The 15,706-nt window shown below is 39.1% G+C and overlaps 1 protein-coding gene across 2 annotated transcripts in view; it reads left to right on the forward strand.

Moving 5' to 3' along the window:
- ZFX (zinc finger protein X-linked) overlaps positions 1–15,706 on the forward strand; it is a 22,203-nt gene that overhangs the window by 952 nt on the left and 5,545 nt on the right. The window contains exons 2-6 of one of the 2 annotated variants that reach the window (XM_027884236.1): positions 4,842–4,930; positions 5,342–5,908; positions 14,646–14,795; positions 15,000–15,143; positions 15,235–15,369. In XM_027884236.1, the coding sequence (XP_027740037.1) occupies positions 4,870–4,930; positions 5,342–5,908; positions 14,646–14,795; positions 15,000–15,143; positions 15,235–15,369 (1,057 nt within the window). In that variant the 5' untranslated portion in view covers positions 4,842–4,869. The remainder of the gene's footprint in view (positions 1–4,841; positions 4,931–5,341; positions 5,909–14,645; positions 14,796–14,999; positions 15,144–15,234; positions 15,370–15,706) is intronic. The other variant, XM_027884237.1, reaches the window with a different exon arrangement.

The raw sequence follows: 15,706 nt of genomic DNA on the forward strand, positions 1-15,706 counted from the left end.
TTTTTTTTTTTTTTTTTTTTTTTTTTTTTTTTTTTTTTTTTTTTTACGGAATTGCAGTGCAAACAGCACTGATCCTCCTGCCAAAACTGAGGCGGATGCATCAAGAAATAAACAGCTGAATGATCACACTGTCACATTTGTAACATCGTTTTTATTCTTTCATTTATACACCTAATGATAACAACGGGGTTTGCTTTCAAGACGGGAATTAGGCACTGTAGGAGTGTAATTTTTTCGCCTTCGGTGTGTGTGCGATGGAGAGCGTGTGAGTGTGTGCGCCCTGCGCTGCCCACCCGTGGGTCACCTGAGGAGAGCTGTGGCACTGCAGCAGCGGCGTGGGCTGAACCCGGAGCTGCCCGGGAGCCCCGGCTGTCTCGGGGCTCTGACCCAGTTGGGACATGCCAGGCGTGCCGCAGTTTTTAATGGGATGCAGCGAGGCACGACGGGAGCGTGGTTATGGCTGTGCACTCAGTCATCCCACGGTGGGTAGGGGCCAGCATTTGCACGTGGGCAATTCTGCTGTTTATGCCTTGATTTCTCTGGGAAGGGTCAGGGATTAGCTGTGTGGATATCTGGTTTGTGGCCTTATTGCAAATTAGGAGTAGGCAATGGACTATGTTATGTCTTATTTCTTTCTTATAAGGGTGGCATTTGTGAAGTTTCCCCTTTTTCTCTTTTTCCTTTTTTCCCATTTTCTTTTTTTTTTTTTTATTTTTTGTGAGAGCAGAGAAACTGACAGTTTCTGTGGAATATTAAAGCTCTTTCTTCTAAGGAACTCTATTTTTAAAGTTGCTCCCTCTTTAAAACCTGACAGCTCGTCTGTTTCTTTTTGTTTCATCTTCAATACCATGCTGGATCTGTTGAGTCAAAGATCTGCAGTGGGGCAGGACTAGTGCACTGTCTGCATTGCTTTTCTTGACTGATTGTTCTCATGATAATTTTTATTTTGGAAAGTTATTTTATTGCTAATATATTAATACAATTTCTGCCGTTAATATGTAATTTTCCATCTGTCCTTCCACTTGAAAATGTTGCCTTGACTTCCATAATGCCAAAACCAGCCAAGTCTCTGAGTAAACAGGTAAAAATCAGTTGGTAAAAAAATAACTTTATGGACAGAATTAATTGTATTTCAGAGTTGTATTAATTCTTGATCATTGTGAAGCTGGCGTGGACCCAAGCCAAGTAAAAGATGGAGATGTTTAGTTCTTTTCAGAGGCATAAAACTTGATTCTGGGTGCCTTGGCTTTTTTTGCTATAGTTGTAGAAGAGCATTTCCAGAAAGAGACACATAGCTGAGAGGCACTAAGTGGGGGGACATGGCTGGGCACCTGCTTATCTTTGAGAGTTTGGGTTCCCAAACCGAACTGAAAAATTGATTCTGTCAGCTTCAACGCCAGAAACTGCTCCTGAGGTAAGTGTCAGATAGAATGTTTTGAAAGAACTGGGAGGAGTTTCCATCCGTCTTGAAATCAACCGCTGGAATTGCTTCTTAGCCTTAACCACAGAGCTTAGGGTGCTTGCCAAGGAATTTGAAGATGTTCTTCTTCGCTGTGGTGCTTGCAAGAAGCAGCCCTGGTATTTCTTGTGTCACAGAGATGCAGTTGGTATTCCTTCCTTTGTGTGGATGCATCTTGTGCCCCTGTGCTCACCGTCTGGTTAGAAGAAGAGCAAGCAGGAAGAAACAGTATTTTTTCATCTCCTGGTTAGAATACTTCAACCCTGAAGTGATTTCAGGAATTTTTTTTTCTGTATTTTTTTTTTTACCTCAACCGTGGACGAATTACATGATGCCTTTGGGACTACAGGTTTTGATTTGGGCACCTTTATTATTTTAGATAGTTCAGTTAATTCCTGTTTTAAGTGCCTGCATCCTCTTCTGGTCCTCTTCCTGCAGCAAATTTCTGTAGGTGTGGGGCCTGTGCCCTTGTGGAGCACTTTTGAAGTCTTTATGGCCCAGCACAGGGGTAAGAATTTGTGTACATTACTTTGTTGGCTGGCTCTGAGTGCAAAAGCACATTATGAGAAACCTTATTTAGTGAGAGACTCATTGAGTGAAAGCATTGAAGTTTTTTCTTCTTCTTTGGAAAAAGCACAAAAGCAAATGTTAGTGGCCTTTTTAAGACCAGACCTGAAAGTCCACGTGCTCAGGAGGCATCTTCAGTTTGTGTGGAGGCAGAACTTCTGTTTTGAGCACATTGTGCCACTGTAGATGAGACCTGGCTGGTACAGAAGAGGTCCCAGAGTTACACAGTGTGCAGGTGAAGGGTCTGCTGTGCTGTCACTGCTGGTGAAACTGCTCCATCCTGGACACCACCAGGCAGCAGAGGGAATAGCAGGGAAGAGATGGTGTCAGTGGGCACATTCAGGAAGCTGGGAAGTAGTGGTGGAAGCTTCCTTATCTCCTGGGTGAAGAGGATAGACAGAAGGACAGAAATGCCTTACAGAGACAGTGAGGAATCTGGGTAGAGGATAGAATAGAGAAAGTACATGCATGAATCATAAGAAGCAGGAATTTGTGGTGGAGCGATGGTCAGGTGGGTGGTGAAAGCAGGAAGCGGAGAAAACGAATGCCAGTTCTTCCAGTAGCCAGTGGTGAACTGACTCTTCAGGCTGGTTGGGTCGAGGCTGATCAGAGGCTGAAGTGTGTGATAAAACAGTCCTGAAAAGCACAGGCACAAAGGGTGTCTTGACTTTTCCCAGAGACTGGGACAGAGGGTTCCATGTGTATGTTGCCTGAGGAAGAAAGGCAGTTTATTTCGGCCAACCCTTAGTCCCCTCTGCCTCCTACAAAAAAAAAAAAAAAGACAAAAAAACATTCCAATTGCTGATACAGTCTTGGCTACAAATTGATGAGTAGCAAAGGTTTACGTGAATTATGGGAATGTTCTTTAGTTTCTTGCTGGCGGCATGAAATGAGCAGGTGAGCAGGTAATGAACATAATATAGGTGCAGGCCCACGAGATATTGGAGAAGAAGCAACAGAAAAGAAGAAACTAAGCAGTGAAGACAACACAGGAAATATAACAAGATGAATAGGAAGGACATTCATAGTAGACTGGCTGGGTGTATACTGAATAGCTGGAAGGAAGCCAATTAGGGTATAAATCTTGCTAAAATTACTGTGTGAAACCTTGTTATTCTCTTCTTGGTTCTGTGGCGTGGCAGAGGTTGATTGCCATCAGTCCAGCTATTTCTTGCATCTAAGGTTGAGAAGCATTTCTTTTTTGCTCTTGATTCTGAAAAAAAGTATCCACATGAAGAGCTGTTCCTGTTAGTAGTGGTTGCTTCTGACAGAAACGCTTGACAGTCAGAATTATTGGGAGGTGATACCTGTCCAGCTGGATACTACAATGATTTGTTAGCACAGCTATCTTTAAAATACAGAGGCCTTCCAGCTGAGCATCACACAAATACAGGAGCTCTTGGAATATTTTTAATCTGCCTCTTCTTTCCTTCAGCTCAGTGTCTGGCTATATTTCTCTCTCAGTTTGTGTAAGGAACAAGGCCTTTGTGACTGCACCAGAATCTGGACAACACCCCAAGGGAGAATTCCAGAGATGAAGAGTTGAGAAAAGTTGAGCTAAGAAATGGGGAAGTTTGGAAAATACTTGCTGTAGATTAAGGGTTTATGTTTGTGTTTTGAATTAGTTAATTTTTTCCTTTGGATAGGAGTTTTCCCTATAAAAACTTAAAGAATGTCTTTATGTTAGTTGGTATAATTTGGAAAAGTTATGGTTCTTATGGAAGCCTTGTGTAGAATCTTAACATTTTCTCTGTCTTTTGTGATAATATCACAAAAATGGGATGACTTTTGCCTATCACTGTGAAAAATGTTTGGAGGAAGGAAAATCACATCTTCCACTTGTGCAGAAACATGCAGCAACATTCTGTTGGCTTTTGCTGGCTCCACACTTATAAAACTGGTTGGACTCAGTGCAAGGGAGTAGCATAAGTTTATGTTAGATTGCATTTTACCTAACTGGGCTTGCCTGATCCTAATTATAATGCAGAGAAGTAAGCAGCAAAATTTAGATTGCAGTTTCTCATCTTAGTAAGTATTTTAACTTAGTGGTCGTGTTTGGTTCTTTTGTTAAGAAGATTGAAACAAGTTATTATGCATCGAAGAAATGTTGACATCTTGTTCAAAAAGCTTGGTAGAACTTGACATTTTGAAATTTTTGAGAATTGGTGATACTTTTGAATGCAACTGCAAATAGATACTTAGTCTTTGGGAAAGAATTTTGAAAATATTCACAGATCTGGGTATGATGTTATGCTCTGGAAGCAGTTTACATTGATGATTTCAATTCCTAAAGTGACACTAGGGTGAATTCCTCATGACTGCCCAGCTGTGAACATGGAGACATCAAAACCAATGTGCATTTCAGGTTATTAGCTTTCTATGTTTAACTTACCTTATCGAGCCTTATTGATTTGCCAATGCTGTATTTCCCACCATCCAACAAGGATTTGAGTGTGAACTTGTCTAAGCTTTGTCTTAATTTCTTTTTTCTTTACAAGATGATAAGGAAATCATATTTTCACATTTTGTTATGAGCTGCTTCTGTGTTTGTGAAGCTGTGGGGTTTTGAGAAATGGACATAAAGTGTTGGATCTTGCACTCCCCTTGTTCAGACCCTGGGTGTTCGGTGTTCTAGAGCAGTATTGCTGGAATCTCAAACAGAGGGATCCCAAGTGAAATCTGGTTCGTCTGAAAGTCATGAGGAGCTGTATGTTAATTTTCGTGCACCCAGAATTTCAGCATTTCAGTGCACAGGGAGAGGCAACTTTCTTTGCCTAATGCAAGTTAAATAACCTTTTTTCTTTACCTTCTACAGACACTGTGACTGATGAGAGTTAAAGGCCATGGATGAAGATGGGCTTGAATTGCAGCCACATGAGCCAAATGCATTTTTTGATCCAACAGGTCTGTCAGGAGATAATATGTAGATAAGAGTGTTCGAATTCGATGCAATTGACTGTTGTTTATTTTGTCTTTGCCTAAAAGTGCTGTGCTGCATCAATGCTTTTGTATAGTTGTTTTTATTACTTGGAGCAATCTGAATGAGCTACTGTTCTTTCAGTCAAGTAATAGTTGTTTGGGTATTGGGGGAGAGTCTAAAAATTGCAGATCTTTTCCAGGAGAGAAAACCTTGTACATCTTAATTATGTGAGCATCTACTTTTTATTTGCCTTATCTCATGTTTCTGCCTATCTTAATTGTTCACATGCTATCATGCCTGTTTTACTAAATTGCAGTGTAGTGTAAAAATTTAAGTGAAACAGAAGTAATTTCAGTTATTAACCACCTCACTGCTATTTTAATTATGTTTTTCAGGAGCTGATGCAGCACATATGGATGGAGATCAGATTGTTGTGGAAGTACAGGAAACAGTATTTGTTTCAGATGTAGTCGACTCAGATATAACCGTGCATAATTTTGTTCCCGATGATCCAGACTCTGTAGTCATCCAGGATGTCATTGAGGATGTTGTTATCGAGGATGTTCAGTGCCCAGATATCATGGAGGAGCCAGATGTATCTGAAACTGTCATTATTCCTGAACAAGTGCTGGACACAGACGTAGCCGAAGAGGTTTCTTTGGCTCACTGCACTGTCCCAGATGATGTCTTAGCTTCTGACATAACGGCAGAAACAATGTCTATACCAGAGCATGTGCTGACAAGCGAGTCAATGCATGTCCCTGAAGTTGGACATGTAGAACATGTAGTTCACGATAACGTCGAAGAAGCAGATATTGTCACCGATACCCTGGGAACAGATGTTGTTTCTGAGGAAGTCTTGGTGGCAGATTGTGCATCAGAGGCAGTGATCGATGCCAATGGAATCCCTGTGGAACATCAAGATGAGAAGGGCAACTGTGATGATTACCTTATGATTTCCTGTAAGTGTTTGGATAAAGCCGTCAAAATTCTTGTGATATGGGCCTGGGTGGTGCTTGAGGGCTTAAGACAGTTTCCAAAACAGATTTTCTGTATTTTCAATTGAAATGGAGATCTCACAAGTGTACTCAGATGGTGGGGGTTTTAGGAACATGTACCAGCTAAAAGTTCTGGTGAAGCTAATGGAGAGAAATACTGGCAGATACGTGTCCGATTATAAATTATCTCTCTAGCAATGTGTAGCACATGAACAAGAGTAAGAATTCCAGTAAAATAAATGCCATATACTTTAAAAGAACTGGAAGAAAATTAAAGTGACAGTATTTGAAAGTGAATGTATGTGCAGCTTCCTAAGATGATTGCCAAGACATTAAGTAAACAAAATATCTCATGGAAAAGAAAGACTAAAAACTCTGATTTTTGGAAGTCCAAATGACAATTTGTTATCCTTGTCTTGTTTTTTTGCTAAGTCCCCACTCCTCACACCCCATTTATTATTAGATACAGACAGCAATATGTTTCTGTTTGCTGCTAGGATGTGTTTTCTTCTCTCGATCAAGCAAAGGGCAGAGGCATGCAGCTAACACAGAGTAGCTACTGCTGCTCAAAGCTCAAAAGCAACTATGAATATCTTAATCTCCCTTAGGAACAGTGGCACAATCCATTTGAATTGTATTTCAAAAGACTTAAATAGAGGGTGGAGAAAAACAGGGCATATCATCAATCCTTTTTCTGCTGAGGATATCCATCTGTGTGAACTAGAGCTTACTCTGTTACTTATTATAGTGATTACTCAGTGCAGTACCTAGGAACATCAGGGTGTCACTAGGAATAGGAGAGCCTTGTTAGGCTGGTTTGTTTAATTGCTATTTCAGGCACTTCAATTTTGTCTGGCATTAAATGACTCCATTGATGAGGTGTGCTTCATGCTCTGCTTCAGTTAGCTTTTTCCTTTTTTTTCCTTTTTTCCCCTTTTTTCCCTTCTTTACTTCTGGACATTTTTGAAATGTATAATAACTTGTTTTAATATTCTATACTTACGGATTTTAATGTTGCTTCTCCTTACCTAGGATCACTGCATTTCTTAATTTATCATCCCTTGAGTTCCTTGAGTAACCTTGTGCAGCCATGTTTTGAGTTTATATGAGGTACAGTTAATTCTCTATTATCTGGGAAAACAATTAAATGGGATAGTGCAAAATATGGATAACATAAAATCTTGTAAAATTAAGCTGCAGGATTGTACTGGGGTGAAATAGGTCAGTGGTGCTGCTCTCCAAAATGGTACTGATCCAAACTGTTAAATGCACTCTGCCAAGTGTGCTACAGATACAACTTTCTGGTGCTGGACACAAGTTAGGTCAGATGAAAAGCAGCTCAAATACTTCTTGCACTTGCAGCATAGTTAGACAACAAACTGGATAATCCACCCATGGATAATTGGGGCCTGACTCTGGTGGTGATTCTTACCTGTTCCTTATCCCTGACTGTAGCCCTTTAAGGTGCTGTTGCTCCTGTCTCTGCTCTCCTTTTCTGTGCAGGTTCCTCCTGCAGAGCGAGGCCTCATGGGAGCACTTGGCAAACCCTGACTGTGTAAATGCAAGTGAGGGGGGTGGATGGATGTGTGTCCTGTTCGTCATTGGCAGTGGCTGAAGGAGGACAGCCTGTCGTGGTAGAGGCTGCACTGGATGATCCCAGCCTAGCTGAGAAGTCTTAGATGTGCCAGTCGTCAACAGGTGGTGACTGGCAAGAAACACAGGAATGCAATTGTTCGGTTGTGCTGGGGTACTCTCAGTTTTCAGTCATGTAATTCTGCAGTTTCCTGTTTTGTTTATTATTAAATGTCTCTTGATAGTCTTGCAGTGTACTTTGTTTAGATTCAGAACCTTGAATAAGCCAGCATTTAAAACAATCGTTATGCTACAAAGCATGCATCCTTTGTATTTGTGTTTAAAATCTAAAGTATGTTCTAACAGTTCATTTTAAAGGGAAGTTCCCTACTACCACCTACTGTGTTTTAAGCCTGCATAACAAGTTCTTCTGGTTGTGAAGGCAGAGTCTAGTTCTTTTCCATCAAGTAAAAGCTGTCTTGCCAAGCAGTCTCTTTGTTGTATCGGAAACATTATTTGAATTTTTTGTTTTGCATCGGCAGTGGATGTGTTCACTGATCTGTTCCCTGCCTCAGTTCTTCAGCTGAACTTAGAAGCAAGTGGTTTTTAAAAGGTAGTAATGTCTCAGCTTGGTTTTGGATTTTTTCATCCTAACCTGTAAATTTGTGTTTGATCCTGGCAAAGCTCCCTGAAGTGCAGAGGCAGATGTTGAATGCAATCTTGTGTGCCATTACAGTAGCCAAATGTTGCTGCTTCCCAGATCTGGGAGCTAGACTGTGTCGGAATGCCTTTGCCTGTCTTTTAGACAGGCACTTGGAAAGCAGGGGATGACACTCTGTGTTCTTTCTGTTGTATGTTTCTCAGTCTGTATTCTTTAGTGGAAGCTGTTGGCAAAATCTTTTTGCTATCTTTTTCCTATCTTGTGGCTCCCTTTCAGCATTTCCATTTTTGTTCCTAATGAACTGAGTCTACATATATTTTCTTAAGATAATTTGCTTAACTTTATCCTGAAAATATCTGCTTTGAAATGACTGCCTTTTTTTTTTTAATGTTGTGTTTCTGCTTTCTTTCTGGTTTCAGACTGGTTTGTCTTTTCAAAGATTACAGTCCCTGTGGGGTTTCATTCTGTGACTTTGCCTCAATAAGCTCACAATTTTAATATTTCTTTTCCCATTTAGATTTAATTTAGCTTTGGCATTGATACGCCTTTGCTTTTTTTAATTTCCAAGATAATGTTTTTTTGGCACAGCTTTATGTCATCAGTTACCTTTTGATGTACTTTTTTTTTTTGGATACTTTGCCCTCAAGATTAATTTTTGTTCCATGGTAGATTTGGGGCACTTACAGCAGAGCAGAATCAGATATTCTTTTAACAAATGCAAACTGCTACTGGTTAGTAGCTTGAAAAAGATTCAAGGAGGTTTGATAATTTTTTTTTTTTTTTTTTTTTTTACATGTTCCGTAACAAGCCAGTTCATGACTTAGGTCAGGAAAGTATAAATTGTGCTGTGACTCACATTGGTACTAATTATTTGGTAGCTTGGAAAATTGTTTCTCCATAAGTGAAACAGTAACTGAGATAATTAGTGTTTGTCAAAACAAAACATCCTGCATTTACTAACCAAGGAAAGTAGTTCCTTGCACCTGGCCATAAGATGGAAACAGATTTTTCTTTGTCTGATTTTATTCATATTGGCAAAGACAGACACATCCTCTGGCATTAACTTATTCCATAAGACAGAACGTTTTACCCTGATACACTCATACTGCAATAAAATTAGTGATGCACAATGGGGAGTCTGGAGAGAGTGAAGAGTGGGGCAGCCTCACAGAGTTTAAGCTGCAGTTTTAAGAAGTTAAATACTTGCAAATGCAGGAGATATGTTAGGTCCATCCATCTATATCCTTACTTTTCTCTGAGTTAGACATGTTGCTTGTTTGTTCTATCTGAATTAACACTTTTCATTACAGGAGTCAGAACCCAGGGTAACTCACTGAGAGAGAATGATTGCATCTCTTCATAGGTGTGGGTGTAACCTATCTTTCTTTTTGTCCTAGTTGGATGTTTTAGAAAGCAGTGCATCTGATGAACAAATCCATAAAGTTCGTGCTTTCATTAGGGCCATCCAGTCGACTTCTAGTCAAGAAAACAAAATGCTTTTTATTTGGTTTTTTAGCATAATTAAGTACCTCCCTCGTTTTCCCTGGAGGTTCTTAAAGATGAAATTACATTTTTCTTGCTTCCATACTTCTGTCTGACCACTGGAATGGCACCAACAGTTGTTGCAGCTCGGGCTGCTCAGGAGGTCACCACGAGAGGTGATGGCAGTAAGAATTGCCTTGGGCTGAGTGATGCCTCAGAGCTCAGTCTGATTTGTGTGCTGGGGAGAGCAGGACAAGAACAAGTGTTAGATCCCAGTTTGGAGCTCAGGAGTTACTCCTCTGCTAGATCACTACCTTGGGGGGACAGACACACAGAATATACAGCTGCTCATGTGTAATGGCAGTGGATTAAAATCAAAATAGAGCAGATTCTTGTTTCCTTACAGATTAGGAAACCAGCATTGCTGTTCAAGAAGTAATTGGACAGTAAAAATAACTTCTTGAGTGGACTAGGAATTGTCTGCTGTCAAGTGCAGTAGAAGTAAAACGTTTCTATCACACCTAACTGAAGAAAGTCAGGGGAATAAGGAGTGCTTTTAATCTATTTTAGAAAAGAATAGTTAGTAATGGCCTTTTTCATTAAGAATGCTTAAATAGGGTTGTTTATTTTGTAAGCAGGCAAGTATCACATGATACACATTTTTTTAGGAGCCAAGAGAACCATTTGGAAACATGCATGCTGACAAAATAGAGGATTTCTTGTCTAATTGCTCCATTGATACATTTTTAAGATCTCTTAAACTGGTTAGATTGATGTTAAGACTTGTTACAGTGTGGTTTTCAGCAATTAGCAGTGTGTACTTGAAAAAGGTGGAAGTTTTCTTTGTAGTTAAATAAATTTTATCTTTTACAATCCTTTTATTGTCCTCATTAATCTCATGTAGAGGAGAAATAGTAGGAAAGAATAAATGTAAACTATTACGAAATCCATTAAAAATAAAAGCAGTTGTATTTGCATCTTTTAGTTAGGACTAAAACACTGCAGGGGTACAAAGCCTGTATCTGCTGATCCATCAAATATTTGATATAAAAAAACTAAACCAAACTTCTTGGGAAAGCATATGTGTCATGGTTGAAAGAAAGATGTAACATTTAAGCAAATGGAGCATCTTGGCCTGGCATTTGTGCTACTGTGTTGGAAAACTGGCCTCAATGGGGTTTTAAATATGATTTTTATTATCAATGCATAGCAGCTTGTTCCTGTCCCAAAAATTCCATTGGACATATTTTAGTAGAAGAGTAAAGATATAGGAGATAATTTTTCCTTGGATGTTCTAGTTTATTGTATGATTTTTTAAATTAAATGTTATATTTTCTAGGAGATAAATGCTGTCATCGTGATAGGACACATGTTAAGCAGAGAATCTGTTGTAAATGTTGCCTGTATCTTTTGTTTCTGTGCTCTATTCCTCCTTCTCTCTGTTGGTTTCTTTTTGTTGATTTCGTTGTAGTGTAAATGTTAACTACACAGGCTTTAAAAATGCCACATCTTTCATGTTGTGGGACACCCTTCTCATCTCTTTGTGCTTTTAGTAACAATTCTAGCATTATCTTTATATGGAAGCAATTATTGCAACATTGGAGAATCACATATTTATTTATTTGTTTCTTGCAGCTCATAGTATGCAAAGAGCAGGCTGCTCTAATCAGTGAGGTCTGTGAAGAATGTAGGCAAACTAACCACAGACTGCATTCTTGCAGTTCACATGAAATAATGTTGTGTCTAGTAATTTTTCTCTTTTTTTAAACTCTGAAAATTAGTCTGAATCTACTTGTTTGCTGAAGTAAAGCTACCAGCTGCTAGAGGGGTAAAAATCAGACATTTATAGGGTTTACTGTTCAGATAATATCAAAATGGAGGCTCAATGTATGACAGCATTGCAGTAACGCTGGCCTGAACTTTTTTCTAGCATGTGACTTGTGATTAGTTTAGTAATGCCCAGTGGCTCTACTTGAAAGGAAGCTGCCTCTTAGAAGCTTAACTAGTACTTTTAAGTAGTTTGGGCTTTTTTGGGGGGGAGGGAGGGGGGTGGAAGGTATTATCAAAGAGGAGCAATGTGAGAGAGTATCCACCATGCATGGTATTTGTGGAATTCCTTGATGGGCTCTGAATTTGAATGAAAAATTCAAACATCATCAGAATTCCAACTTCAAACACTGATCAGTCATGTATTTATGAATATCATTTTCTCTGATTGTGAGACTGAGATATGTGCAGAATGCAGAAACATGGGGAAAGTGTTAAACAGAAATCAAATTTCATAAATGCTGCCAGAACATCAGTGAATCAGTATAGCTAAATGCTTATGTAGCCATAGGACAATATACCTTGGAAATCATACTTTCTGTAATAGATACCCGTTTTCTTGCACCTTGTTTGTCTCTTCCTTTGATTTCTGTCTCTTTTCCTACCCTTTCCACCCTACTTTTCTTCCTATTACCTGTTTGCCACTATACTGCAAATATTACTACTTTTCAAGCCCTTCAGGCATTTTAGTATTGTAAGTATTACCATCTGTCAAGAGTGGTAATTTTTTTCCACTTATATGAGAAAAGTTGGCCTCATACATCCTACACATCAATTTCCTTACAGTTTAATGTCTCTGTTAAAAATATTTAAACCAGTTGTTACATTTCTAAAACACTGTTGAACATAGAGGGAATTCAGGGATAAACAAACTCTGAATTGTGTAACAATTTTTTTTATCATGTTGTTTAAAAGATTAGTTTGAATCTTGGAGAACTTATTTCAAAGCATAAATGGAGCATATTTTTCAGATTTAGAATTCTTCTGTTGTGTGAAACTTATCAATGGATACTTCCATATAGAGATAGATATATATATATCTATCTCTATATGGAAGTAAAAAACACTGCTTTGGTCAGAAGGAACCAGCCTGTTTCACATGGTGCACATAGGTTTGTTTTCTCTCTGTTTGCTTCAGCCATAATTTTCCTTCCTTGTGAATGTGTTCCAGCATCATTTCATCTTGGTGCCAGACTTCCCTTTTGGCTTCAGCAGTGTAAAGTCAGTGTACACTGATTTGAAAGCCTTCCAGATACACACGCCTGACACTGCAAACGGCCAAGTTAAAGGAGAGCAACTGCATGAATGTAGTGTAGGAACAAAAGCAAGTTTTCTTTTTGTCAAGAGTTCCAGAGACGTTTGGTGTTTCTTGGATATGATGAACAAGTCACGGAAGTCTGTTAATAACTGAATGTGTGTACTGTGGAGCTACATTGTTAATGTGATTCAAAAGAACATCTTAAGGTTTTTACTTTTTTAATGCTTTGGGCTTTCAGCTACAAGGTGTTATGCTGTCCCATGACACAAAGTCGTTTTTTAAACACTCTTACTGCTTGAAGCATTCTGTAAAATGCCCATTGGTCATGAACCTGACATTAGAGTATTTAACGTTTTCTTCTGCTACTCTTTCGGAAAGGAGAGAGAAAGACTAATTTATGGTGGTGCTTTATAGTTTATTGTTGTTCATATTTTTTGTGAGCAATTATGGTGATTGAGAAGTTGTACTTAAATACAGTTGTGTTTGATACATGAGACAGAACACATCCTAGTTTATCTAATTTAAAGGCTAATTTATTAATTTCATGGCAGGAAAGTAATAGTAATAATATTTTGAGCTTTTTTTTTTAAAGTATGTATTAAAGTAAACTTAAGAGTTGCAGTTGTTGAGTAGTAAAGGCATGATTTATTTATGAGGGTAGTTTAATGAGTACTAGTAAAATAAGCATACTTTATTAAATAATTGATATGTGCAAGGAATGGTAGTTAAGAATTCTACAGCATTTATAGGACAATTCTTAGACTTCCTTTAGTATAAATGTCACGTCTTATTGTCATGAACTGAAGTTATGTTTGACTCTGAGGGAGCCCTGTCAGGAGTGGCCTTACGAACAATAAAGTCACAAATTAAGAAAGTATGCAGTCACATTAAAAGTACTTTAATAATCTTAACACTCAAAAAACTTATGGGGCTTCTGAAAATGGGGAGGTTCTCTAAAGGCCTTGAGATGCTGGAGTTGGTTTTTGTGACAGGATATTTAGTATTTTTTTCCTTGAAAACCCGTTCTTGGTACTGTGGGATGGGTAGGGTGTGTGCACACTCGTGCCTGTGTACAGTCTGTCTCAGATCAGAGCCATGTTCCTCATTAAGCTGGCCCTCAGCCACGGTTGTGTGGGAGGCCCAGGCAAGTTGCAGCAGTTCAGGCTGGAGCGTGGTGTCGGTGCCCTCCTGAGAGCAGGAGAACAAAGTTTCAGAGTTACTGGGGCTACAGCAGAAAGTGCAAGTCCCTGTCAGCACGGGCACCATGAACAGCTTCACCAGCACTGCAGCACCAGGGCAGTGCTGGGGTGCTGCTCCATCCCTCAGTTCTTGAGTGCATGAGAAAAGTTTTCTCATGAGGGTTTTCTTCCTGTAGTTTCAACTCAGGTTTCCTCTCCAGGCAACTGAAGAAGCATTAGTCACATGGCTTTGCTGGGAACCAGGTCTGACAGGCAGCAGTAGCACCACTTGCATTAGAGTCAGGGTTGAGCAACAGATAATGCTTTTGAAAAGAAAAATTAATAGCATATTAGTTTTGAAGGAGAAAGCAATTAAAACCCAGAATAAGTGAAATTATTCTGCAGAGTAAGTACTGATGTGCATTTTCTTCCTACCATTATCTTGCTGAATATCACAGTTCCTTATTAGCATTGCCTGGTGTGTTGCTCATGCTTCTAGGCACATCACTGCAGCATTCTTGCACTTCCCCTTAACTAAAAGATAACAGCTTGAATTTATTTTTGTGTTTACTGGTATTGTTTTCAAGGATATGATAAAAATATTTATGGGTAGGTTCTTTATCACAACTTTTTAAACTGCTTCCAAATTTGAGTAATAAATTAATAAAGTCTTTCATATATGTCTGCATATGACTGGGTAATTGTAATAACTTGTTTTTGTAGTGGATGATGCTGGTAAGATAGAACAAGAAGGTTCTGCTGAAATTACCATGGAAGCAGAGTCAGAAAGTGGCTCTTGTAAAGTGGATGGCATTTGTCCAGAAGTCATCAAGGTCTATATATTCAAAGCAGATCCTGGAGAAGACGATTTAGGTAAAATACACTTGTTTTAGAATACTCCAACCTGACATTTGAAATTTTGCATGATGAGACTGTGGCTTCTCTCACGTCCTAAAGACCTCTTTAAAGACCTGTAGTTCTGATATTAAAGAGTGACAAACTTTCAGGTTTTTGTGGTTTAGCATAGATTTTCAACAAACTGTAATTAAAATATTTTGCTCTGGTCTTCCTAATTAGGGGGCACAGTAGACATTGTGGAGAGTGAGCCAGAGAATGACCACGCAGTTGGATTACTCGATCAAAACAGCAGTATTCGTATTCCAAGGGAGAAAATGGTTTACATGACTGTAAATGATTCTCAGCACGAAGACGAAGACTTAAGTAAGTAGGTGGCTTTCCTCTGGGAGCAGGGATTTTCATTTTCAGCAGTGCAGTGTTCCTATTAATTTTTTCTTGACTTTTTTTGTTTTAGATGTTGCAGAAATAGCTGATGAGGTTTATATGGAAGTCATTGTAGGAGAGGAAGATGCCGCCGCAGCCCACGAACAGCAAATTGATGACACCGAAATTAAAACTTTCATGCCCATAGCTTGGGCAGCAGCTTATGGTAGGTAATACTGAAGGAATTCTTCCTGGTGACACTGTCTGTAGCAAAGTGTCAGGGATTGTTTTTTTGGAGGGCAGTGTGGAGCACCTGTGCTTTTCTGTTTGTCTTTAAAGTTTTAGTTTAAGAATGGTTTCTTGGCATAATAACCATTTAAAAGAGAGAGAGAGAGGCTATAAGGCAGGATTCTTCTTGCTCTTATTTGAACAGGCATTTTCCTTCACATTTTCATGATGTAAAAGGGGAAGAACATGAGCTTCCAGCTGAAGAATTGCATCTCAAGTACATCTGTCCCTCACGGTTTTAGCACATAGCAAGAGCTGACTTGGCAATACAACTG

Source organism: Empidonax traillii, unplaced genomic scaffold (genome assembly GCF_003031625.1).
Source record: "Empidonax traillii isolate 1590-97213 ecotype Southwest subspecies unplaced genomic scaffold, ASM303162v1 scaffold140:size1466565, whole genome shotgun sequence".
Classification (NCBI taxonomy): domain Eukaryota; kingdom Metazoa; phylum Chordata; class Aves; order Passeriformes; family Tyrannidae; genus Empidonax; species Empidonax traillii.